Consider the following 25,127-nt stretch of genomic DNA (forward strand, 5'->3'; position numbering starts at 1 on the left):
GGTGATTCACAGACCTGTACCCCTGGGGATAAAAATATATGTTTATAAAAAATAAAAAATTAAAAAAAAAATACGCATGGCCAAATAAACAAAATCTTAAAAAAAAATAAAATTTCGTTTTCTTTGATACCATTATGACCATGAGGTCCATTTGTCAATGTTTTCTCTAGCTGTGTTACTCAAACTTTAGCATGCATAAGAATCATCTGCAGAGATTGCTAAAACACAGATTACTGGCCCCCACTGCCCGCAAAGAATCTGATTCAGTCACTCTGGGATGTGGGCCTGATAATATATATTTCTAAAAAGTTCTGCTGATACAGAGGACACACTTTAAGTATCTCTCTACATCAGCATCAAGTACTAAGGAAAATCTGAAGAAGACAAATCATGCTGATAATACAATTACCTTCTTGTTTAGAGTCTTCCCTTCCATTCTGGTTTCTCCTATCCTGTCCCTCTAGCTACACCCACTTAGCCCTGGAAGGTACTGTTCAGGTTCTAAGATATTTCTTGATCCCCATTCTGACCATTCTAATGACTTATATTTCATCCCATTACAGCCACAATCTCCACTATACTATAGTAATAGTAAAAAGCCATTAATTGAAACAAAAATGTTAAAGGTGATCAATAGACAGGACATATCTCAATTCTGAACAAGGATGAGTTGTCTATAATGTCTTACCCTAATGAAATGGAAAATGTCACGCATTTCAGTCATAATTCAAAGCTTGGCAATGGGTGTACTTTAGGACTTGCAATTATTTTGAAACTTATCACATTACAGAATGACTAAAACAACCTTGATACTAAGCTGGTAGGGACAGGTGGCGACGGGGAGAGAGTTATTTACAACACATATCTTCAAGATAAACATTACAGCTTCACCCAAAGAATGAACACTTGCTTAATTACCAATATATAAATAAATGAGTGGATAAATGTTATGTTTTAGGGGAATGGAAACAGCATTGAGTGTGGTGAACATCATCTGGTAAGGAGAGATGAAAAACAAGAATATATACAAATTTACAATTAAATCAGGATATCATTTATTACAAATCAGATCTAATTATAAATGCATGGGAAAATGGCTATCCATAATAGTTTCAGGAGATATTAGAATCATGGATTCTTAAAATATATGGGCATTTAAATTGCTGTAGTAACTAAGCTCATGATTATAAAGAAAGATAATTAAAAATATAAAATAGAAAAAAACCAATAATGACATTAGGTCATTGAGTTTATCATTTTCTAGGCACTCTGAAGTATTTCATGAGACTGTTATAGAACTCAGCCTCCTAAGGAAGTTTCTAAGGGTCACACAAATCAACGACTAGGCCATATGCCAGGATAACAAATACCAACTATAATATTGGCCTAGAAACTTTGCCCAGCTCCTTAGGCAGAAAACTGAAATGAGACAGCTTTGGACTAGACATTTGTCCTGGTCTATTACTCAGATATTTCTCAGACAAGGTCAGTGTCAGTTTAAAACAATGCTTTAGCTTCTTCTTCACAGAAGTAAAAATACTAGGATCTAAACCAGTGATTTTCAAAATGTTCTCATCACAACCTAGAATAATTCATTTTACATCACAACGTGGCCCACATACACATACCACTGAAAAAAAAGATTCACAAAATGATCCCTGCTCTTCCCACATGTGACATTCTCTGATGCTTTCTATTCTCTTGTATTCTATTATACCCCCCCCCCCAAATGCTTGTTTTGACACACTCACATTTTTTTGAGACCGTACATTGAAAAACTCTGGTCTAAAGAGGAATGAAGTACTGGAATATCAGATGGCTTTATGTCTCATCACATTTAGATTCTGAACACAAAGTAGAACAAAACCACTTTCAATCTACTGCAATGGCTGTGAACGACAAGCCATGAAACAGAAGCACGCCCTAGTGATACAAACGTGTTAGGACATTCTAACCTTGGACGAATCTTTAGAGATGCAAATGGGGATGGCAGCTCTGGGGCACGTGTGTAAGAGCCTCTTTTTCACACATCCATGGCAAATACCACTACTTGATCACTTCACTCTTATCCAGTAGGTCTGGACACCCCCTCAAAATCGAGCAGCCTTCCAGAGAGCAATCGTTAATTGCTTCGAACCACCTGCACTACAGCAGTAAGGCAGTCTCTAGGGAAAGCCTGCAGTGGAATTCTCTGGGGCCTCAAAACCGGCACGAGACTCAATAGAAACGAATGTTTCATTATAGTAAAAAGCTTTAAGTATCCAATTAATTAAGAGTGCTGTATTTCTAGTCTGGTAAAATTCGTGTCAAATTTAACTACAGCATTATAAAAAATAATTTCAACGTTCATTATAACTTGAATATTTTCTTTTCAAGTTTAAATCGATAAAAAGCCCTAAATTACACCTTTAAAATATAGTATTGTATGAATAATCTCTTTTAAATATACATCTGCCAAAATACTGTCAAAATTAATTTAGACAAGATTAATTTTCTAACTGTATTTCTTAAGGCCATAAAAATTAGATATTTCTTTAAATATTTCATGTGCTCAATAAGTTAAAGTGATTTTTGTCATTCATCATTTGATGAGATGATCCAGGTTTGTAAGTTTATTCTTGAAATACCTCCTTTGTGTTAGCTACATAATCCAAAAATACATAACTATTTTCAACGTCAGAAAAATAATGTATAAAGAAGTCATTTGCAAAAATGGTTGACAGTCTTATTGTCTAAGGCATCCTGCCACCCCCATTCCATTTTATGACAAATAACTCTCACTCAATAGGAAATATAAAGACAGCTGAATTTCTGTGATTACGCTCTCTATATAAAAGGTGTGAAATATTTGGCTAGTGTATGTCTTGCCAATGGCATATTCTCCCACTTTGATGAGTGGTTTTATAAGTTTTTTTAGAATTAAATATATATCAATTTGGACTGATTTTGGTTTTGGAAATTCAAGTGAAATAGTGACTTTTTTTTTTGTCTTTTGTCTTTACATGGCCTCTTTTGGGTGCAATGATAGAAAGCATTCCTTTATAAGGTGTTCAGTATTTTTCTCTGGATTGTACTTAAGCAATATTTTAGCTAACATAATGACTGCTTAAAGAAATTGGTTTCATTTTTCATCATCCTTTTGTAAAAGCAATAAATTATGTATATTTAATCCTGTGGCATATAAGTAAAGATTTTAGAGCATGGAGACCTTCATAAGATGTTGAAATTTAGAACACTGAAAAAATTCACTCAGCTGAAATTGGAATAGGTTTAAAATACGTACAAACAGATGTATTGAATTTTGCAAATTATAAACGTTTTCAGAGGAACTTTGATTACTTATATTCATTTTCATTTTTAAAATGTATTTATTTATTTGAAATGGAGAGAGAGGAGGAGAGGGGGTAGATGGGGAGGGGCAGAGAGAGACTCTTAAGCAGGCTCCACTCCCAGTGCAGATCCCGATTCAGGCCTCGGGCTCATGACCCTGAGATCATGGTCTGAGCTGAAATCAAGGGTCAGATGCTTAAATGACTGAGCCTCTCAGGACCCCTCACCCACCATATTCACTTTAAAACAAATATAAAATATTTTCAGGGACACCTGGGTGGCTCAATCAGTTAAGCATCTGACTTCACTCAGTCATGATCTTGGGGTCTGGGGATCAGGCCCCTCATGGGGCTCCGTGCTCAGCAGAGAGTCTGCTTGTCCCTCTCCCTCTGCCCCTCCCCACCTTGTGCTCTTCCTTTCTCTCTCCCTCTCTCATGAATAAATAAATAAATAAACCTTTAAAGATATTTTTGGCATCTAAATATAATTTATATGTTCATTATTTTCTTAAAATAGAAAAAACATTTTGAGAGATTTTAAAACAGGTCAGGTCATTCCTCTTTACACTCTCAAGTGGCTTCTAGTTGCACGTGGAATAAAATCTCATCTTACCCTCAGAGGCCCTGCAAGATGTGGCCCTGACGGCACCTCTGACTGGAAGAACCGCGCCCCCTCCCCGCCCCCCGCAATCCCCAACCAACTGCCATTTCTGTCCAAGCTCCAGCCTCACAGGCATCATTTCTGTTCCTGGAATGTCTGGCCTCCTACCTACTACCTCCAGTCTCACCAAGCTCATTTTGTTCCGAGGGCCGGGATATTTGTCAGTTGCTCCACCTGGGTGCATTTCCTCAGTCTTCACGCCACAGTTGACGATACTCTGGACTATTTTTGTTGGCACAATTATCACTAAATTTAGCTTAGGTATTTATTGTCATGGTAACAGAAAAACGGAATAGACTAAATTCGGTAGAGAACTGAAAACGGTTTCTCTTCCACTACTGATCTCCAAACCTGGCAGGATCTCCCTATCTCCACCTTGTTGTTTTCTCAGAATAGTTCCTAATGCCAGAGCAGTCTGGTTGTCAGATCTTTAGAGAGGTATAAAATCAATCAACATTTTCATTTCATGTCCAATGAATGTTTTCCCTGATCTTTCCTCCTGGTACTCCCTCCCTACCCCCAAGATACGTAGTAATTTTTCAGACTGCTTGTGAGGAAGCAGGTAGATGTGACCTGCTCTTTTCAAGCCTCCACTCTAATTTCCTCTCCTGTAATCACTATGTTAAAATGGCATCTTCAAGGCTACAGGATGAAGATGGGATGAGAGGTAAAAAAAACAAAGGCCACTTACTCAACTGATACTGACTGATCTTTTCCAGTTGACTTTCTAGGTCCTTCTCTTTTCCTCTTCCTAGCACTACCCCATACAGACCTTTTTTCCTGGGTTCTTCTCACCCTGGCAGAATGCATGTTGAGCAGATCCTTTTAAATTAGCCCACCTGACACGTAGTAGAATCCACTTTGATCTACAAGATCTTGTCATGTGCCAGTGAACGTGCCGAAGCTGTCTCTCTAGGCACTTCCCCTCCATCCATGGTCCAGTCTTTTAGCAAGAACTCACCAAAATCCAATGAGCATTAAACTGTCAGTTTCCACTCTTTAAAGAAGCCACACCTCATTTTTGTGTTCTGGCCAACTTACACAGAGGCTGGACGTGGGTGATAGGCTAAAGATGTCTCATCTTTCTTGACATGGCAAAAATATTATCCCTCCAGGAAAATTCTGTGCTCCCCTTCATAATATGAAGAGATCGCTGGGCAGGAGCTGCCCAACAAGAGGTAACATTTCCCAAACTCTCCTGCACCCAGGCATAGCCATGTTACTAGTTCTCTCTAATAGCATATGGGTGGAGGTGATGTGTACTGCCTCTGCGATGACATGATTGAGAAACCAGTGGAAATTCTTTTCTGTTTCCTCTTTCTTTCTCCATATATATATATATATATATATATATATATATATACACACACACACACACACACACACACACACACACACACACATATACAGGAACTGCTTAGTTCCTAAAGGTTGATGGAACTTTTATATGGGAGGATGCTGGAACACAACATGGTAGATATCAGCCACAAATTGGGAACAAGTGCACCAGAGTGTTACAAGTATTAAGAACTTTTATTGTGTTAGGCCACTGAAATTGTGGAGTTGATCATGTCAGCTAAAACACCATAACTAGGGGCACCTGAGTGGCTCAGTGGGTTAAGCCTCTGCCTTCAGCTCAGGTCATGATCTCAGGGTCCTGGGATCGAGCCCCACATGGGGCTCTCTGCTCAGCGGGGAGCCTGCTTCCTCCTCTCTCTCTGCCTGCCTCTCTGCCTACTTGTGATCTCTGTCTGTCAAATAAATAAATAAAATCTTTAAAAAAAATCTTAAAAAAAAAACACCATAACTAAAACATTTAGTGAGTCCTTTATAAAGGACTTTATGAAGAGCTTTCATAACATGAAGCGAAAATTATCAACGGCTCTCAGGTTTGTCTTTAGTTGAAAATATAAGACAACAGAAAAACTTCCCATGAAATATCTTATTTCAATGTTATTTTTGTTTTCTGTCTTATTCCACTATAATGTTGGCTCCATGTAAATAGGGGCCTTGTTTGTAATATTCATCACTGTTCCTCAGCATCTAGAATAGTGAGAAGGATACCAGAGGCATTAAATACTCGCTAAAGAATAAATGTGCAATTTGTAAGACACGTTAGTGTTTGTATATAAACCTAATGGTTAATATGTCTAATAGTCTGGATACTTTGAACTAAATAATACAGCAACCACTGATAAAATCTTACTCCGGAAGAGTTTAAAAGTATCAAGTAAACCTAGGCTACCTCCTTTCATGAACGTTATTGATAAGGACAGCTCTGAGAAAGACAGTGGGTTGAATTTATCATTTGGTGGCCAGTTCACACCTTCTCTGAATAGGGAAAATTTAACTCACCAAGTATTTGCACTGAAAACCTCATCACTTCCTACTCTAACTGGGTCAGAGTAAATCAAGATTATGTTTTTTTGCCCATAAATGCCTAATGGAGTCAATGACAATTCAACATGCACTAGCAGGATATATTTCCCACCATATCTTCTCCCAGAAGATAATCATGAGTTCACTTCATTTTATTATTTTTTTATTTAAAGATTTTACTTATTTATTTGAGAGAGAGAGAGATAGGGAGAGCGAGCACAAGCAAGGGGAGAGAGGGAGAAGCAGGCTCCCTGCTGAGCATGGAACCCAACATGGGGCTCAATTCCAGGACCCTGGGAATCATGACCTGAGCCAACCGACTGAGCCACCCAGGTGTCCCCATGAGTTCCTTTTAAAGGGATTATTTCTGAGGTGCCTGGGTGGTTCAGTCAGTAAAGCATGTAACTCTTGATCTCAGGGTCATGGATTCAAGCCCCATGTTGGGCACAGAGCCTACTTAATTAAAAAAAAATTAAAGGGGTTATTTCTGAGGTCCAAAACACACAATATTAATTTAAGTGAGGCATATTATTGAGGAAATTTTCAATTTTAATTTTATTCCATTTACAAACATCACCAAGTCAGTAAACAAACTGTACCAGGGTGTTTTAAAATGTACCATGTAATTCAAAAGAAGTGATAACTACAGTCTGTCTCAGGGATTTTCCTAAATTGAAAAGTTAGTGCCAACAGTTCAGAACTCAGAGGAAACAGGCAGACAGCTGAAAACTAGAAATGCCCTTGACATTCCTCTGCTACTGCCACCCGCATGGCCCCATACTTAAGAAAGTCATGCTTCACAGCTCCCCACCCAGCCTGAGACATACAGAATGCAGACGTGCAATCAAGATGTGTTGCCAGTGCCGGACCGGCAGATGATGTGTGAGTGAGCATGTACTCGACAGGCACTGAGAACCTGTGAAAAAGTCAGAAACTCCTGAAGAGTGTATAGGTTTGTTTGTGTGTATTCAGACACTTACCATCACCTCAGGGGCAGGAGTGGGGGTGCAGCAGCTATTAGAAGCTGTGACAAATAAAAATATATCTGAGGGGCACCTGGGTGGCTCAATGGGTTAAAGCCTCTGCCTGTGGCTCAGGACATGATCTCAGGGTCCTGGGATCAAGCTCCGAATTGGGCTCTCTGCTCCGCAGGGAGCCTGCTTCCTCCTCTCTCTCTGCCTGCCTCTCTGCCTACTTGTGATCTCTGTCAAATAAGTAAATAAAATCTTAAAAAAAAAAAAAAGAAATATATCTGGTTGTAGGGACTGATCCCTAGGAATTAGCCTCCTGCTTAACTGTTTAAGATAAGGTCTCTCTCCCTCTGCTCTCTGTATACATACATATGTATGTATATATGTAGAGCACAAAATGGAGCCTCTCATGTCAAGCAGGGGCCTATGTCAAGCAATGACGCAAGTAGTTAAAGGTACTGCAGCTACAAGATATCACCAGGACCAGCATCAGCTGATGCCCCAGCACTGGTAACAAGGAGAACCAGAGCAGGTCTGCAGCGGCCCAAGACAGATTCAATCCCTTTAAAAAGGGGAGGACTTCAGCAGCAAGACTCTTCAGACATGACTTCTCTATGTCTGACCACTAAAGAAAGGCAACTGCGGCTGAGCGGCTGAGCAGCTGAAACTCTGTGCGATGGATCTCCAAAAACTGAGATCCTTCACTGTTTGAATATAATAAAAGATGAGTCCAAAGTTGACTCGGACAGGACCCAGGCCTCACCTCCAACTGTGCACCCACAGACTGACTTCGGGTTTGGTTCGTTAACTTCCTACCCCCTTCTGTTATCTCGTTTGTTGTGTGGCTTGTCTTCTGTTCTGTTCTGTGTGCCATGTAAGAAGCCAAGTTGGATCACATGGTGAACTGTCACTGAGTTTGGAATCCTGAACCTGCTTTATCATTGTGATTTAACTTTGCTTCATGACTGAATAAGGCTGACATTGTGGAAAGACAAAACTCATGTGTGTGCCTTCATAGCCTGCTCATGGCTGTATACATGTATTTACATACATGTACATGTACACATATAGTCTAAATTTTATTTTCTCAAGATAAATTCAAATCAGAAAATTAATTTTTTACATCAAGACCTCACGAGGAAGAAAAATTTCAGTATCATGTACAATAGCCATGATATATGATCTTTCACCCCCCCAAAAAATATAGAATATAAAAATACAAAAAAAAATCAAGAAGAAGAAAATAATAGTGTTTTTAACTATGCTCCTGAAAGGGAGAAAATGTCACCATCCCAAGATATGTCTCTTTGTCATACTGATTATTTTAAACTGATTATTTTTAGGAAGCAACAAACACAAACACTAAGCTCCTTAGAAAAACTAAGTAGGAGTTACTCTTTTATAATAGACATTTACATTCATAAGGGAAATCTGCTTTTGTAATAGCATCTCCCTCACTGGGGGCTGGGAGGATGGGGGAATGACTCTAAATCTCTAGAGACTCTTATCAATAGAAAAGGCAAAGCATAAATCGGCACAGCAACATTACCCTTGTTTACAATGCTTTTCCTGGTCACCTCCAATAAAACTGACTCCCCACCCCCAACATTTTGCTTTGTCTTTAGTTGAAGATAGTATTTAGTATTTAAGATGAAGGCTTCTGTCATTTTGAGGAGTTATTCAGTTTCCCGGGTCTCTCCCATGTATACAGGAAGGAGATATACATGTTATTAAACTTCTGTTTGATTTTCTCCTGTTAATTTGTCTCATGTCAATTTAATTCTTAGACCAGCCAAAAAAACCTTCAAGGGTATAATAAATGTTTCCCTCCCCAACATTCTTCTCTCACTAACTTGCAGAGAGACTTCTGGGTCTCACCATTAATAATACAGTGAATTTCATTAAAGATTGATTATAAAATGAAAAAAATTAGTCACTCAATTGTCACTGACAACAGAACAAATATTATGGAGGCTATGACTGATCTAAAGCTTAAAGCATAGGTTTTATCCACACACTTAAGTTTTGTTTTCAGAACACATTTGTAACTCATTACTGTACATTGAAATTATTGTCAGTAGGAAGATAAAGAATCGCTCTCATTATTCTCACACAGTCAAACTATAAGACATATAAGAGATTTCTAAGGTCAAACAAAATGGAATAGCAGATATCACATGTTAAAAATTCCAAGAGAATACTAAATAATTTACACCAAGAGATAATGGACTGCTAACAACCACTTATTGTTTACTGTGAATATAACCTGATTTTTGGAACTTACTCTGAAGAAGTAACCAAATTTATGTGCCTTAAGGGTATAAACATTTCTTACATGAATGCTATTTTAGAGAGATTCTGACCATCTTTAAGGAAGATGTGAAAACTGGTTGAATGTAACAAAAGCTGAGATACAGATGGAAAATCAGAGATGGCTTAGTATCTTGAAAGCTCCATTGCTACATTTGATGATCTAAGGTTTAAATAAAATACATCTCAAAAGTTTGGCAAAATAGTGAATGCATTAAAAAACTATTAGCTAACAGTATATAGGTAAGGACAACAATTTTAGCATACTTTTGAAAGTATTTGGAATACTTCTTCAAGAAGTGCACAAAGATTTATGTGATAGAATTATCTAAAAGAATCCATATGATCTCCACCAACTGAACCATCATGTCTGGGAGTTAAAAGAGTACATTTATTTTGACCTTAGGCAATTACTACTAGAAAGATGGGAAAACAATAACTAGGAGACAACATCACTGTCATTTAGCAGCCTAACTGGATTGAGATAGTCCAAAAAGACTCCCCTCTGGTATCAACTTCAGCTGAAAGTGATTGCTTAGTACAATACACCTACCTGTAGTGACAAACAGCAATTTAGCAATTCATGGCGCTAAGTTCTACTCCTGTACTGCTAAATGGAATGGAGGCTCAGGAGTTGCATTTTTATCTATGTAGACCTTGGATATAAATTACTAAATATCTTTATAAAATAACTATGTTAACTGTACCTAATGAAAAATAAGAGCAATGGTGAAATTGGTAATAATCAGAAGAGCATACGTAAACAAGATGAGTTATAGGTATCACACTGTGGTACCCAAACCAGGAAAGGTTTAAAGTAAAAACTGACAGTGAATCAACACAAACTGAATGAGAATTACATGTGTTAAAAACAAAAACAAGAACAAAAATGCAGAGCCTTGCTGGCCCAGTTGGAAGAACACATGACTCTTAATCTCAGGGTTGTGGGTTCGAGCCCCATGTTGGGTGTGGAGATTACCAAAAAAATAAAAATAAACAAACTTAAAAAAACAAACCAAATCAAACCAAATTAAAAGTAACCACAGGCCCCAAATGGCATCACTTACGCCAAATCCCCAAAGTAGAGGCATAACACATATTTTAATTGCAGTTTCAATTTCAAACTGCCATAAAAATATTGATGTAGGTTTCACATGAGCCTCCTGGGTCATAAAGTTGCCTGTCAACAGTAGCCTAGAAGAACTACCCAGACAGTGGCTCCATCTGGCTTCATTGTGATCTTAGGTATGGGGGTGGTGGGGAGAGGGAAGCGAGCTGGGCCTCTGGAACCTTGGAGGAAACGCCTGCTCACATTCTGCCCTGAGAGGGTCACTAAGCCCCAGGCCACCTGAGTTCCAGTGCTGACCCTGGCTTATTATTTAAGCTGGAGCAAGTTTCTGGATCCCAGTTTGTTCATCTTTATAAAGGGAAAAGTATTAGTTCCTAGATCACACGGTTATAGTAAGAATTAAATGAGTTCATACTTGCAAAACAGAGCAATGGTTGACGCTCAGCAAGTGTCCAATGGTTATTATTTGCATGCCAGTCACCATCTCTGTCTAAACTATGAGTAGGAGCCCAAAGCCTACGAGTGTTTTAAATAAAGCTGATGTGAACACACACACACACACAAATAGCCTTATATATATATATATAGGCTATATAATGTAGCCTTAGTTGGTCAGTCAGGAATTTTCTGATGGGTGCCAATGAATCTGTATATACCTTCTCCATCCCTCAAAGGAAAATGAACTAATTGGCATGCTAAGACCCCTTGCTCTTTACCATGACTAAAAGTTACTTTGTCTAGAACAATCCTTTTTTTTTTTTCCCCTAATAAATTTCTTGCCCTACCCTCCATCTATAAAAACCTTTCATTTTGTACAACTCCATGGTGCTCCCCTCTACTGGCTAGATGGGACGCTGATTTAATAAAGCCAATTAGATCTTCTAATATACTTGGCTGTACTTTTTTTTAAAAGAATGTATTTATTTGTTTCAGAGAGAGAGAGAGAGAGAGACAGAATGAGAGGGAGGGATAGAAGATGGAGAAAGAGAATCTCAAGCAGATTCCAAGCTGGGCGAGGAGCCCAATGTGAGGCTCTGTCTCAGGACCCTGAGATCATGACCTGAGCCGAAACCAAGAGTTGGATGCAATTAACCGACTACACCACCCAGGCGCCCCACTTGGTTGTATTTTTATTTAACACACAATAATAATGAAATTTATTACATAGGGAGGGGCAAGTCTTTTATGGAAAATGGACAAGGTCCGTTGTTTGAAAATACATTATTTATGAAAATAATGTGTTCCTGAAAAGTGTATATGCAAATATTAATTTTAAAAATGAAAACATATTTGAAGCACATTAAAAGAAACAGATGGTGTTTTCTTTTTGCTCAGTCTTCTTACTTATCCACATAAAGTACCCTGATGGTATATTTTCTCAGTCAGTATAACAATCTTTAACATTCAAAGTTGAGAGTTAAAAAATCTTAATTTCTATTTCTATCAGTTTTGCTTGAAGGGTTAACAACTCTTCCCAAAAGGGGGGCACATTATATACCATTTCATGAGAAGATGTAAACCATTGTTTGTCTACTAGTATTTTACAATTAAATCTTTTTTTGTTACTTTGAGTTGCAGGTCTCTACTCATCTCTATACCTATTTTAAACATACAATTAATAAGGGAGCCAATGTCTATATTAACATACAATTAATAAGGGAGCCAATGCCACCTCATGGTTCCAATTTCTCCTGGACCCATTTAAAATGTTTTTTTTCTCCTGTGTCCTGAAAGAGATTTGTGCTAATCCAGTAATCATTTTCCACAGCAAGTGGTTATGTAAAGTTATATCATTTTAAAATAACCCATAAGAAAGATTTTATTCTGTAGTGATAACAGGATCACAGAAATGAGACATTTTCATTGAGTGAAATGACCCTACCATGATCATATTAAATCATTTTCCACTTAGAAGAGAATGCTTTTGCAAGCTCCATTTGAGTGCATCTCAATAGTTTAACCACCCATTTTCTATGTCTCAGTGGAGATTTACCCAGAAATCAAGTGGGCAAGTAATTGATTTACAGATTTAAACTATTTTAGTCTTTTTTAATTTTTTTATTTGTTGGAGCATAAGTTCAAGGTTCTAAATAATCAATTTTATGAAAACTATATCTGCATGTTTAAAAATGAAAGTAATCTTTACCATCAATTTAAATATCTGAATATTAACAATAAGAAAATTAAATCAAATTAAAACATGGTTAAGAGAAATTAATACCGATTTCATGTTTCATTTAAACCAAAACTCAATTTGGGGCACCTGGGTGGCTCAGTTGGTTAAGTGTCTGACTTCAGCCTAAGTCATGATCTCGGAGTCCTCAGATCGGGGTCAGCGCTAGGCTCCAAGTTCAACAGGAAATCTGCTTTACCCTCTCCCCCTGACCCTCTCTCCCCTGCTATGCTCTCCCTGTCTCTCAAATAAGTAAATAAAGTCTTAAAAACAACAACAACAAGATTCAATATTTAACTTTATTAAATAATAATAATGAACATGGATTTAGTAATGCTTTAATAAGTAACATAAAACACTCCTATTCTTAGTCAGTATTACTTAAAATGCCAAATCTATCCCTGTTACTCCAAATGTGTGTGTGTGTGTGTGTGTTTTTAAAGATTTTATTTATTTATTTGACAGACAGAGATCACAAATAGGCAGAGAGGCAGGCAGAGAGAGAGGGGGAGGCAGGCTCCCTGCTGAGCAGAGAGCCCCATGCGGGGCTCAATCCCAGGACCGTGAGACCATGACCTGAGCCGAAGGCAGAGGCTTTAATTCACTGAGCCACCCAGGTGCCCCTCCAAATGTGTTTTAAAGTGAAAGGCCTAATGTAGAAACCAAGAAGAATCAGTACTGAAAGAGTCAAGAGACTGCAGGAACCAAAGACAGGTCTCCTCAAAAATTTGCCACTTTGGGGGCTGCCTGGGTGGCTCAGTGGGTTAAGCCTCTGCCTTCAGCTCAGGTCATGATCTCAGGGTCCTGGGATAGAGTCTCGCATCAGGCTCTCTGCTAGGCAGGAAGCCTGCTTCCTCTCTCTCTCTCTCTCTCTGCTTGCCTCTCTGCCTACTTGTGATCTCTCCCTGTCAAATAAATAAAATCTTTAAAAAAAAAAATTTGCCACTTTGGCAGGAAGATGATTTTGAGTTAAAAAGCAATCAAAACCCAGCAAATTCAGGAAAAGCTCTTTACTTATCTCCTCAACTGCATAAAAAGGATTTAGACAGAAGCCCTGTTCGGAAAAAAGAGAGCTATCACCACAGATAGCTACATTACACTAGGAACTGGACAGGGAGGAACCTAGCAAGGCCTGATTGATCAAAGTTCTCTGTATCCCTTTGTTTCCAAGAGGCCCAGCAAACATTTGCTTACTAAATATTTATCCTTTTTCATCTTTATGTAAATTGCATTTCTTCCCTTTGAAGTCTCAGACCCCTACCACCCTCTCCTTAATTGAAAATGACATATATACCTCATTTTGCCTATCTTTGTAGTTTCTGTGTCTATGTGCATTCCCAACATACACTACTAAATTTGATTTTTTTTCCTGTTAATCTGTCTCATGTCAATTTGATTCTTAGTCCAGTCAGAAAGACCTTGAGGGGACAGGATAGTCCTGATCCCTGACAAAGCATAATCGTGCTTTTACCATATGTGTGAGGGTAAGTACGCTAAGGTTAAGTTTGCTCTTGGTAACTCTTTTTTTTTTTTCCCCTCTTGGCAACTCTTGAAATATGCAAGTAGAATTTTAATCAGTAAAGCTACTATAAGATACCATAGAGCTAAAAGATGTTTTCCATAAGTACTTAAGGTCCATATTACCGAATTTAAAATAAAACGGCTATAATTTTTTAAAAATGCTATAATTTGAACAATTTATTCTAATGTGCTCATTTAATATGGATGTTTTTAAGGTATCGCAATTTAAGTGTACACCAAAAGCTCTGTTTGCAAAAAAATAGAGTCTAAAACATTTAATGGGTTCTTACCAGAGCAAGGCATTTCATTTCAATAATGTTTACTGGTGGTCCCGGAGAGCTATGGATCTCGAGATGATACCAGACATGGAAATTGCTAAAACTATTATCTGAAAAACAAAAAACAACAAACAAACATCTCTTAATGTAGGTTTCTGAATATCATACTTAACATAAAACTTTGAGAAACCTCAGTACATACCGTTTTCAAACTCTTTGGTGAACTCGTTTGTTATGAAAGGGCAGTGGAGGGTGCAAAGCTGATTGCATTACAATTTGTAAGTGCAAAGAGAAGCACCATCCTGCATGGCCATAAAAGCTCTTCACCTTCCCCATGTCTTCATTATATTCACCACTAAAATAAGAATGTTTTACTTCTAAGTTAAGAATTGATATTTCCGGGGCACCTGGGTGGCTCAGTGGATTAAGCCGCTGCCTTTGGCTCAGGTCATGATCTCAGGGTCCTGGGATCGAGCCCTGCATCTGGCTCTCTGCTCAGCGGGGAGCCTGCTTCCCCTTCTCTCTCTGCCTAACTCTCTGCCTACTTGTGATCTCTCTCTGTCAAATAAATAAATAAAATCTTTAAAAAAAAAAGAATTGATATTTCCAAAGAAATAACCAATCATTTCTCTCCCTAATTGCCCAAACATTCACATATTATCTATAGAACGGATGTGGAAAACAAAGGCAGAAGAATAGTTACTAAATTTCCTTTCTACCTAGGGCTCACTGACAAGTCCTTGAAACAGGCAGAGTGACATTCCTCTAGGGACTCCACTGCCTCCACCTTAATATTTTGCTATGGGCAAAAGGGAATCCTAGCCTGACTGCCCCCCCACCCCCAACCAGGATCCTGTAGTCTACTTTAACATATAAAAATTCATTTGGAAATTTCCTTTATCTCTAAACTCTCCAAGATATGTGCTGGCAATCATTCCCAAGCATATGGCCCACTGATAAACATCCGAAGGGTCTCATGACTAAGGTTTTATTAGACGGTAATAAATGACCTTTTCCCAACAACAGCTAGCCCCTCAAGGTCCCTGAAACTTTGCTTCCAAAATTCCTTAGAGACTTAGGCTATTCCTGACCCCCTCCCAACTTGCAAGTATATAATGGACCACCCCTCACAACCCCAGGGGCAGCAGCTCTTTCTGCCCACGGTCCGGTCCCTGTGCTTTAATAAAACACCATTTTGCACCAAAGACATCTCAACAATTCTTTCTTGGTTGTTGGCTCTGGACTCTACCCCACTGAACCTCACCTATATTCTCAAACTTCATCAGAACTATCTAAGTATTATATTATAGATCACAATGGTACATTTCCAGCACTCTAAGATTCTAGTCTAAGGACAAAATCAGGAATAGTTGATGAGATTTTTTCTTTTCTTGAAGTGTGAAAAAGGATGCTAGCAATTCAGCCTAAAGGAAGCTGGATTGGAAATGAACTACATGGTGAGAAAGTAATGTTTACATCACGGTTCTAGATATATATATATTTTTTTTACTCAATCTCAAGTTTGCCATTTGTTTAACGTGATCTGTTCAGCTTCTACTTTGATACTCTTTATTCTCCAGTGTTGAGTTAGTATATGGTTTAAGATGTCCTCCAATTTCAGTTATTCATATGCATATTGAAATCAGTATTGGCATGTTTTAAAGATTCCGGGTACTGCTCTGTTTGCCTAACTTACTTAGGTGAATCATTACCCTTTGGGCCTCAGTTTCCTCATCTGAAAGAAGGGGCCCAGACCAGTGGAATTCTCGCTTCTGAACAAGAGTGTTGTGCATTGCACTATATTGTGTTGTATGGAACTGTATTTCATGGTGAAGGGGAGTAGAATTTGCCACCCCAAAATATGTCTTTGGTATAAGGACTTTTTGAGCTTATTATTATTTTTTAAATATTTTATTTATTTATTTGACAGAGAGAGATCACAAGTAGGCAGAGAGGCACCTAGAGGGGGGGGGGGAAGCAGGCTCCCTGCTGAGCAGAGAACCTGCTGGGAAGTTCTATCCCAGGACTCTGAGACCATGACTTGAGCCAAGGGCAAAGGCTTAACACACTAAGCCACCCAGGCACCCCTTAAACAGATTATTTTTTTAAAAAGTGGATACAGAAGCTCTGAAAACTGAGTAAAAGTTACTCTTTTATAAGAGACATTTACATTTCTAAAGGAAATCTGCATTTGTAAGGGTGTCTCCTCTCTGTACTAAGAAACTGGGAAGACTCAATCTCTAGAAACTGGCATCAGTGGAGAAGACAGTGACCTAAATCTGCAAAACAATGTTACTCTTGTTTACTGTGCTTTCCTGTTAACTTTGCATTATTGGTTCTCCATCCCCCAACATCTTTTTTGTCTTTAACTGGAGACTGTATTTTAAGGTAAGGGCTTGGGCCATTCCAAGGAGTTACTCATTCTTCCTGGGTCTCTCCCAAGTATGCAAGAGGTATACTTTTTCTGGGGGGCGGGGGGGGGCGGTGGCGGGGAAGGGCAGAGGGAAGGGAAAATGAGGGTCAAAGCAAGCCCCACAACCCACCAGAGCACCACACGGTGCTCAATCCCAGGACCCTGAGATCATGACCTGAACCGAAGTCAAGAATGGAATGTTTAACTGATTGAGCCACCCAAGTATCCCACATGGTAACTGACCTTTTGTGTTTTTTTTAATTATTCCCCCCTACCGGGAACATTGTATCTTATTGTACTGCAATGCACTACTTCATACCATATTATATTATATTGTATTGTATGCCACTCTACTCTAATACTTTAGCTATTAAGAAGTATTTATCAAATTAGTGGATCTAAGAACAATCCAGACATTCAGAACAATTAGCTAATGAGAGGGAGACAGACAAGGCCCATGTGAATTCTTCCAAGTACTTGTGAGAAGTTCTTAAGGGTGATTTTACCTCCGTATTTTGAATTGCCTTCTGTGCTTATTTATTTTATAGACACCAACTAATTACCTTGGAACCATTAATGCACAGAGAATAAGTTACCAGCTTTATGTGGATGTTTGGTTACTGAGGAAACCTGTGTTCACTTTTGTATTGGCTGCTCCTTCAATTCTATGACAGTGCTTTAAATGCTTTTATGATGTTTAAATGTGACATCTCAAAATAAACCAAAGTTGTTAAAATGAAAAATGTTTCCCCTTCTAGGTTGCTCATGTATATTCCACTGGCTTTTCCTATGCTTTAATCCACAGTGAACTCACAGGGAAAATAATTCTGGAGAGAAAGGGCTTCGTGACTATAAAGACTGAATGCCCTACAGTTCTGGGTTGGCACAAAGAAAAAATAAAACAGTCTGCTCATCTATGGAATAGAGACTGTCTTAGTCAAGGTTCTCCAGAGAAAGAGAACCAATAGGATATGTGTATACATAAAAAGAGACAGAGAAAGACAGAGAAACAGAAGCTGAGAGAGACTGATTTTAAGAAAACGGCTCATGCAATTGACTTGATAGATCCAAAATCTGCAGGTTAGGTCACCAGGCTGTAGACCCAGGAAAGAATTGCAGTGCAAACCCAAAAGTAGTCCATGGGTAGAATTCTTTTCTGTTCTGGGGAACAAAATTCTTTTTTGTTCTGGGAGGTCGGTTTTGGTTCTGTTAAAATATTCAACTGATTAGATGAGACCTACCCACACTATGGAGGTCCATCTTCTTTATTCAAAGGCCACAGATTTAAATATAATTCTCATCCGAAATCACCTTCACAGAAACATCCAGAAAAATGTTTTACTATTATCTGGGCACAATAACCTAGCTAGGTTGGCACATAAAATTAGCTATCACAGAAACAATAACAGTTAATATTTGTGATTGCTGTGATGATCACATAAGGCACTGTTGTGATGTAGCTGATTTAATTCCAGCAGTGATAAAAATGAACAGTATGAGTTTATTGGTTAGTATAAGATTAAAGACGGTTTATTAGCGAGAACAAAAGTAATAATTATTAAACATTGTTTAACCACAGGACTTAAACACATTAAAACTTTTTGCTGATTATAAAATCAGTAACATTCACTATAGTGAGTTTTAGAAATTCCTGAAAAGCCTAAAGATGAAATTTATTCATTACCTCATGACTAAGAGTAAATACTTATTTTTCTTATATAAAACTCCAGGCTTGATATGTCAATAAAGACACAAAGGTATAAATACACTGGTGTATACAAATTATATAAAATTGGTATATCCATATGCATGTGTGTGTTTGTGTGTGTAAACACATTTTTATCCTTCAGACAACATTTGCTATTAGAACTTGAGTTTTATCCCTAATCATTAGGAAAATGCAAATCAAAAACCACAATGAGCTATTGCCTCACAACCGTTAGGATGGCTACTATCTAAAGAACAGACAACTGCAAGTGCTGGTGGGATATGTAGAAAAGGTAACCTTGTGCTCTGTTGGTAGCAAATACAAATTAGTGGACCCACTGAAACCAACAGAATTAAGTAATTAAGTAATTAAAGGCAAGTCGCTCATAGTTAAAGACCATGGGAAAAACACCGGGAAGGAACTTAGAATATGCTTTAAGATAAGGAAAATGTAGGGGTGCCTGGCTAGCTCAGTCGGAGGAGCATGCGACTCTTGATCTTGGGGTTGTGAGTTTGAGGCCCATGATAGGCATGGAGAAAACTTAAATAAATAAATAAAGTTAAAAAAAAAAAAAGATAATGAAAATTTAGCCCAAGGGAACAGGAAATTAAATAGCCTGTGCTGACATCATAGTCACAAGGTGTATAGCCTCAGTTTTTGCTAACAAAGATTTCATCACTGACACACATTGTTAAAATGTTTTGCAGAACTAGACCAGCGAATGAAATGACCACCCAACCACAACCTTGAAGAAACAGGTGACTTGGCATCAGTTAATCAGTCTTTAAGTTTACCCAATCCTGACCAATCAGAAGGACCCAAAATTCCAAGCCCTTTACCCTTGATTTCTGCACTAAAACACTCACTTGCAAGTCATCAAAAATTCAGGATTTTGAACATTACTTCCCTGTTCTCTGGGGTGGTGCCACACCGTAAATAGCTATCTTTCTTCAGTGCAAAAGCTCGGGTTTTTTTTTTTTTTTTAATTGGCTTGCTGCACATTGGACAGATGAACTATTGTTAGGTACAGTTATACCACTATGGAAAACAGTACGGACAATCCTCCAAAATTTTAAAATAAAATTTCCATGCCCACATTTGGGTATTTATCTGAAGAAAATAAAAATATTTACTTGGAAAAGATGTATCCACCCCACGTTTATCAGAGCATTATTTATAATAGGCAAGATAACAGAAACAACCTAAGTGTTCATCATGGGATGAATGGATAAAGAAGTTGTGAAATATATATATATATATAGAATCGATTATTATTCAGCCATTTAAAAAAACAAAAACAAAAACAAAAGGAAAATCCTATCATTTACAACAAGGACATACCTTGAAGGCATTATGCTAAAGTGAAATAAATCAGAAAGTGAAAGAAAAACACTGTATGACCTCACTTAAGTGTGGTGTCTTTAAGAAAACTCAGAAAAGAGATTAGACTTGTGGTTATCAAAGGTAGAACAAGAGAGAGAGGTAGAAAGGGAGAAAGGTCGTCAGAATATACAAACTTTCAGTTATAAGAGAAATAAGGACTATAATGTAATTACAACATCATGACTATAGCGAACACTGCTGTATGATATATAGGACAGTTGTTAAGAGTGTAAATCCTAAGAGTTCTTATCATAAGGAAATTTTTTTCCCTTTCTTTTCTTTTTACTGGATCTATATGAGAAGATAGAACTAGCAGGACTTACTGTGGTAATCTTTTCACAATATATGTAAAGCAAACCATCATGTTGTGTACCTTAAACTTATACAGTGATGTATGTCAACTATTTTTCAATAAGAATGGAAAAAAAAACTTTTGTGCAAGTAATACATATTCAAAACTATTTTAAATAAAATTATAAAGCTAACATATTTAAGTGTCAATTATTCAAAAAAAATAGATCACATAAGGAACATTCTTATAGAAAAATATAAGTGCAGATCTCTGATTATTTTATTCAAACTAATTTCTTAGAATGAAATAATTGGATCAAAGGGGATAAAAAATCTTAAAAGTTTTAGGGGTGCTGGGCTGGCTCAGTTGGTAGAGCATGTGAATCTCAATCTCAGGGTATAAGTTCGAACCTGACATTGGGCATAGAGATTACTTAAAAATAAAATCTAAAAAGAAAAGAGTTTTAAGCATATTAAATTAAGCATTTAAGGAAATGGTCTCAAATTCCCATTATAATGCATAAGGTTGTCTCTTTCAATATAATCCTCATCAAAACTGAGTGTTAACTAATATTTTTCAAATTTTTCAATTTGTAAAAGGTTAAAAAAATCTTTAGTTGTTTTCATTTCTTTTCCCCCCCAGCTTTGTTGAAGTACAACTATTAAAAATTATATATATTTAAGGTACAACTTGATTTGATACAGTATGCATTATAAAATACTCACTACAATTAAGCTAATTAACACATCCATCATCTCACTTAATTACGGATTTTTGGTGGGGGTGGTGAAGACACTTAAGATCTACCTTCTAAGGAAATCTCAAGTACAACCTACTGTATTATTAACTATAATCATGTTGTTCTACATTAATTAGTTCTCCAAAATTTATTCATTTTACCTAACTAAAGCTTCCCTAACTGAAAAGAGATACACTGCTGAGCAGTCAGTAGGAAGAAGTTCCATGTTCTTATAGGAGATGGAAAGGTTAATCCTGTATGATATAAGAAAACCACTTTGAAGAACTGGGGATACTTGTAATATTATTAGATGCATTTTTCCTAGCTTTTAATCTATCTTGAAACCTGTCAATACATCATGCACATTTTCTTATTAGGTATCACTACTCCCTTTTATTCCATTAACATGATACCTTAATATTCTGATTTTCTTTCAGACGTTTACCTGGCTTTCCTTCATGGTTCGTCTACCTTAGATTTCGATGGGGTTTTCACTTAGCATAATCCATCTGCAACAGTCATCTACTCTTTGAGCTCACCTGCATTTCAACTAAAGAAACACTAAAGCTTTACAGCCTGCTTTTACTTTTTCATCTGGCCTCAGCTTCAAATGTTCAATTGATGACTGGATATCGCTACATAAATGTCTTGCTGTCACCTCAAAATCAGCAAGCACAAAACTGTGTCAAGTATTATAATCTCCCAGACTTTTTATTTCTTCTTGTTGATATTTCAACAACTAAACTACTCCATCGTATTGCTGTCTCCTCATCTGTTTTGCGTGGACAAGTGGACTGATGGGCCTTGAACTGACAGTAACCCCTCTATTGAGTGCACACACTAGATAACAAGTCAGTTGGTTAAGCATCTGCCTTTGGCTCAGGTCATGATCCCAGGGTCCTGGGATTGAGCCCCGCATCGGACTCCCTGCTCTGTGGGGAGTCTGCTTCTCCCTCTCCCACTCCCCCTGCTTGTGTTCCCTCTTTCGCTGTGACTCTCTGTCAAATAAATAAATAAAATATTAAAAAAAAAAAAGAGAGAGAGAGGAAGAGAGAGAGAGAGTCATCTAATTCTGGCCTCTGAAATATTTTCCTTCTTTAATGGTATCTCTATCCCCATGCCACCATAAAAATACATTGTTCTCTTCACTTCAAAGCCAGTTTGCTGTCCCAGTGTACTGCCTAGCTGGCCCCGACTGCTGTTCCCTTTCCAAACCATTTTGAATAGTGTATAAATAAACACTCTTAATCCATGTATTCTGTGATGGTTAATTTTATGTGTCAACTTGGCTGGACCACAGTGGACCCCCCCACAGTGGATCCCCCCACAGTGGAGTCTGAGTAAAGCAGATTGCCTGCATAATGTGGGTACACGTCCTGCAATCAGTTGGAGGCCCTAAGATTAAATACTGATGTTATCTGAAGAAGAATCAATTCTTACTCAAGACTTAAAGAGAAGCTGCCTGAGCTTGCAACCTGCCTGCCCTGCTTCAGGAATTTAGGCCCAAGATCACAACAGCAGCTCTTACCTAATTTTCTGCACTGATTGCTTGACCTACAGATTTTCAACTTGCCAGTCCCCACAATAATGTCAGGTATTTAAAAAAAAATTTCAGCATCTCAGGACACCTGGGTGACTCAGTTGGTTAAGTGTCTGACTTTGGCTCAGGTCATGATCCCAGGATTCTGGGATCAAGGCCCACATGGGCCCTCTGCTCAGCAGGGAGCCTGCTTCTCCCTCTCCCTCTGCCTGCTGTTCTCCCTGCATATGCACGTGCACATGGACTCTCTCTGTCAAATAAATAAAATCTTTTTAAAAAAAATTTCAACATCTGTCTCTCTATCTTTCTTTCTTTCTCAATTTATATTATATTATATTATGGTAGTGTCTGTTTTACTGAAGAATCCTGACTAAACACAAAATCATTCAATAAAGATTTCTTCTTTGATATACCTCATTGTCTCCACAGCTTTGCTTCAGTTGACCCACTGTTCTCTAATGGCCTCTTAAGATGTCCCTGCTACTCACACATAAGAGAATTCAATCACTCATTTTCCAGAAAATCTGCCCTGTGCCTTCCAGTTCTCCATTATTGCTATTTCCTTTGAATTTCTACTAAAAAGATATGTTTAACAACATTCAAATAAAGCTTTAAAACATAGGAAGGAAAAAAATAGCACTGACTTTCTTCAGCATATGAGGAAGATTGTTATCATCTACTATGCTGAAGAAAAGCACATTATCTTGTTAAAATTATATACTCATTAGGGCACCTGGGTGGCTCAGTCAGTTAAGTGTCTGCCTTTGGCTCAGGTCATGATCCCAGGGTCCTGGGATCGGGTCCCACATCCGGCTTCTTGCTCCACAGAGAGACTGCTTCTTCCTCTCCCTCTGTCCCTCCCCATGCCTCTCATGCTCTCTCTGTCTCTGACTCAAATAAATAAATAAAATCTTTTAAAAAATTACATATCATTAACATTTTATCAGAAATATACTGCAATTTTTTGTTGAATAACAAGTATATGTAAAGTTTTTCACTTATGAAAGAGTAGACAGCCTTCAAGCTGAAGTATTATAATTTATTAATGTTAAAACTGTACAAATCCATAAAGTAAATACATAAAGTTAATCCTGAAATAATACAATAAAATTCTTACAGATATATGCAACCCTCACTTGTACATGCATTATGAATGTAAAATATTTATCCATTTAAAAGTGAATGATTGAAAAGTGATCATGAAACTTTCCTTAATTATCAATTTACCTGAGTCTTCCTCATTAATCTGGTGGAATAGTTCCGATAATGATTTCTGAAAGGAGGGTACTCGACCTCGATCTTGATCTGAATCTTCCTGAGAGTCATCATCTTGTCTGTGTTTAACAGAAAATGAAATTGCACCTAGAACATATAAGTCCAAGATGCCAAATTAACCAAGGATTGTTTTTCTAAAATGAAAGGTCAATTTTTAGGTACTAAAGATGCTTTAGCTTGAAACTAATAAAAATAAAGCCAAATACAAATCCTAGGCCTTAATATCACATTTAAACCTGATGTTGGTACAGAACAATTTAACACAGAGTTCATTAATATTTGTTTTAAGTATAAGAGATAATCAGTTTTTAATTAAAATGAGCAGTGTAATACCTGGTTTCACAACTGGGGATGTCCATCACCAGCTATGTGCCTCGGTTTGCATAGATATGAAACAGAGGTGACACTGGTAGCAGCTGGTGACATCACATGTTACGAAGTGTCCCTGGTATTACACTGGCTCCCTCTGAGTATCTGGGAGTGTTCCTAATAGTTCACCAGCTACTCACCACTCTCAGAAGAGTGAGAAGGATAGGCCCCAGAATGTGACTGAGAGGGGTGGAAGTCAGACTGTTTCAGGATCTACAGTCAGATTGAGGTTGGCAGGCGTGACCACAGAACATGGATGGACGTGTCTCCCTCTGAGTCCCTGGGCAGGCAGGACTGCTTCTAGACTGTAGCTATGAGGGGCTAAAAAACTGGATTGTGGGGTTGATCCCAGATATAAGCACAGATCTTAGTCAATGGGCACACTTCTGGGGCATAGCATGTCTCCCAAGATGATTGTTCCCAGACCATGACTGGGAGTGGCTGGCCAAGTTACAGGACCATTTCAGGATCTGCAGTTGAACTAAACTGGAGGGCGTGCCTCAGGTGCACAGAACAGTGTGTCTTCCCCAAGGAGCTAGATGGGCAGGAACCATGGCTGAGATGGGCTGAAGCTGGGCCATGAGCCACTTCAGGGTCCACAAATGGGACTAAATTCCATGGGCTTGTTACACAGGACATGGACAGTCAATGATTCCTGCTAGCTCCTTGTGAAAGATGCTTATTTTCTGTTGCTCCTTGTAGCAAGAATACTGATGC

The 25,127-nt window shown here is 38.0% G+C and overlaps 1 protein-coding gene across 1 annotated transcript in view; it reads right to left on the reverse strand.

Annotated features, from left to right (window-relative positions):
• CFAP47 (cilia and flagella associated protein 47) overlaps nt 1-25,127 on the reverse strand; it is a 531,154-nt gene that overhangs the window by 142,255 nt on the left and 363,772 nt on the right. Inside the window, exons 50-54 of the mRNA XM_059385274.1 lie at nt 23,994-24,128; nt 14,703-14,801; nt 14,311-14,461; nt 7,197-7,285; nt 3,943-4,212 (exon numbers count right to left, since the gene is read on the reverse strand). Coding sequence (XP_059241257.1) covers nt 3,943-4,212; nt 7,197-7,285; nt 14,311-14,461; nt 14,703-14,801; nt 23,994-24,128 — 744 coding nt within the window. The remainder of the gene's footprint in view (nt 1-3,942; nt 4,213-7,196; nt 7,286-14,310; nt 14,462-14,702; nt 14,802-23,993; nt 24,129-25,127) is intronic.

Source organism: Mustela nigripes, chromosome X (assembly GCF_022355385.1).
Source record: "Mustela nigripes isolate SB6536 chromosome X, MUSNIG.SB6536, whole genome shotgun sequence".
NCBI classification, from domain to species: Eukaryota; Metazoa; Chordata; class Mammalia; order Carnivora; family Mustelidae; genus Mustela; species Mustela nigripes.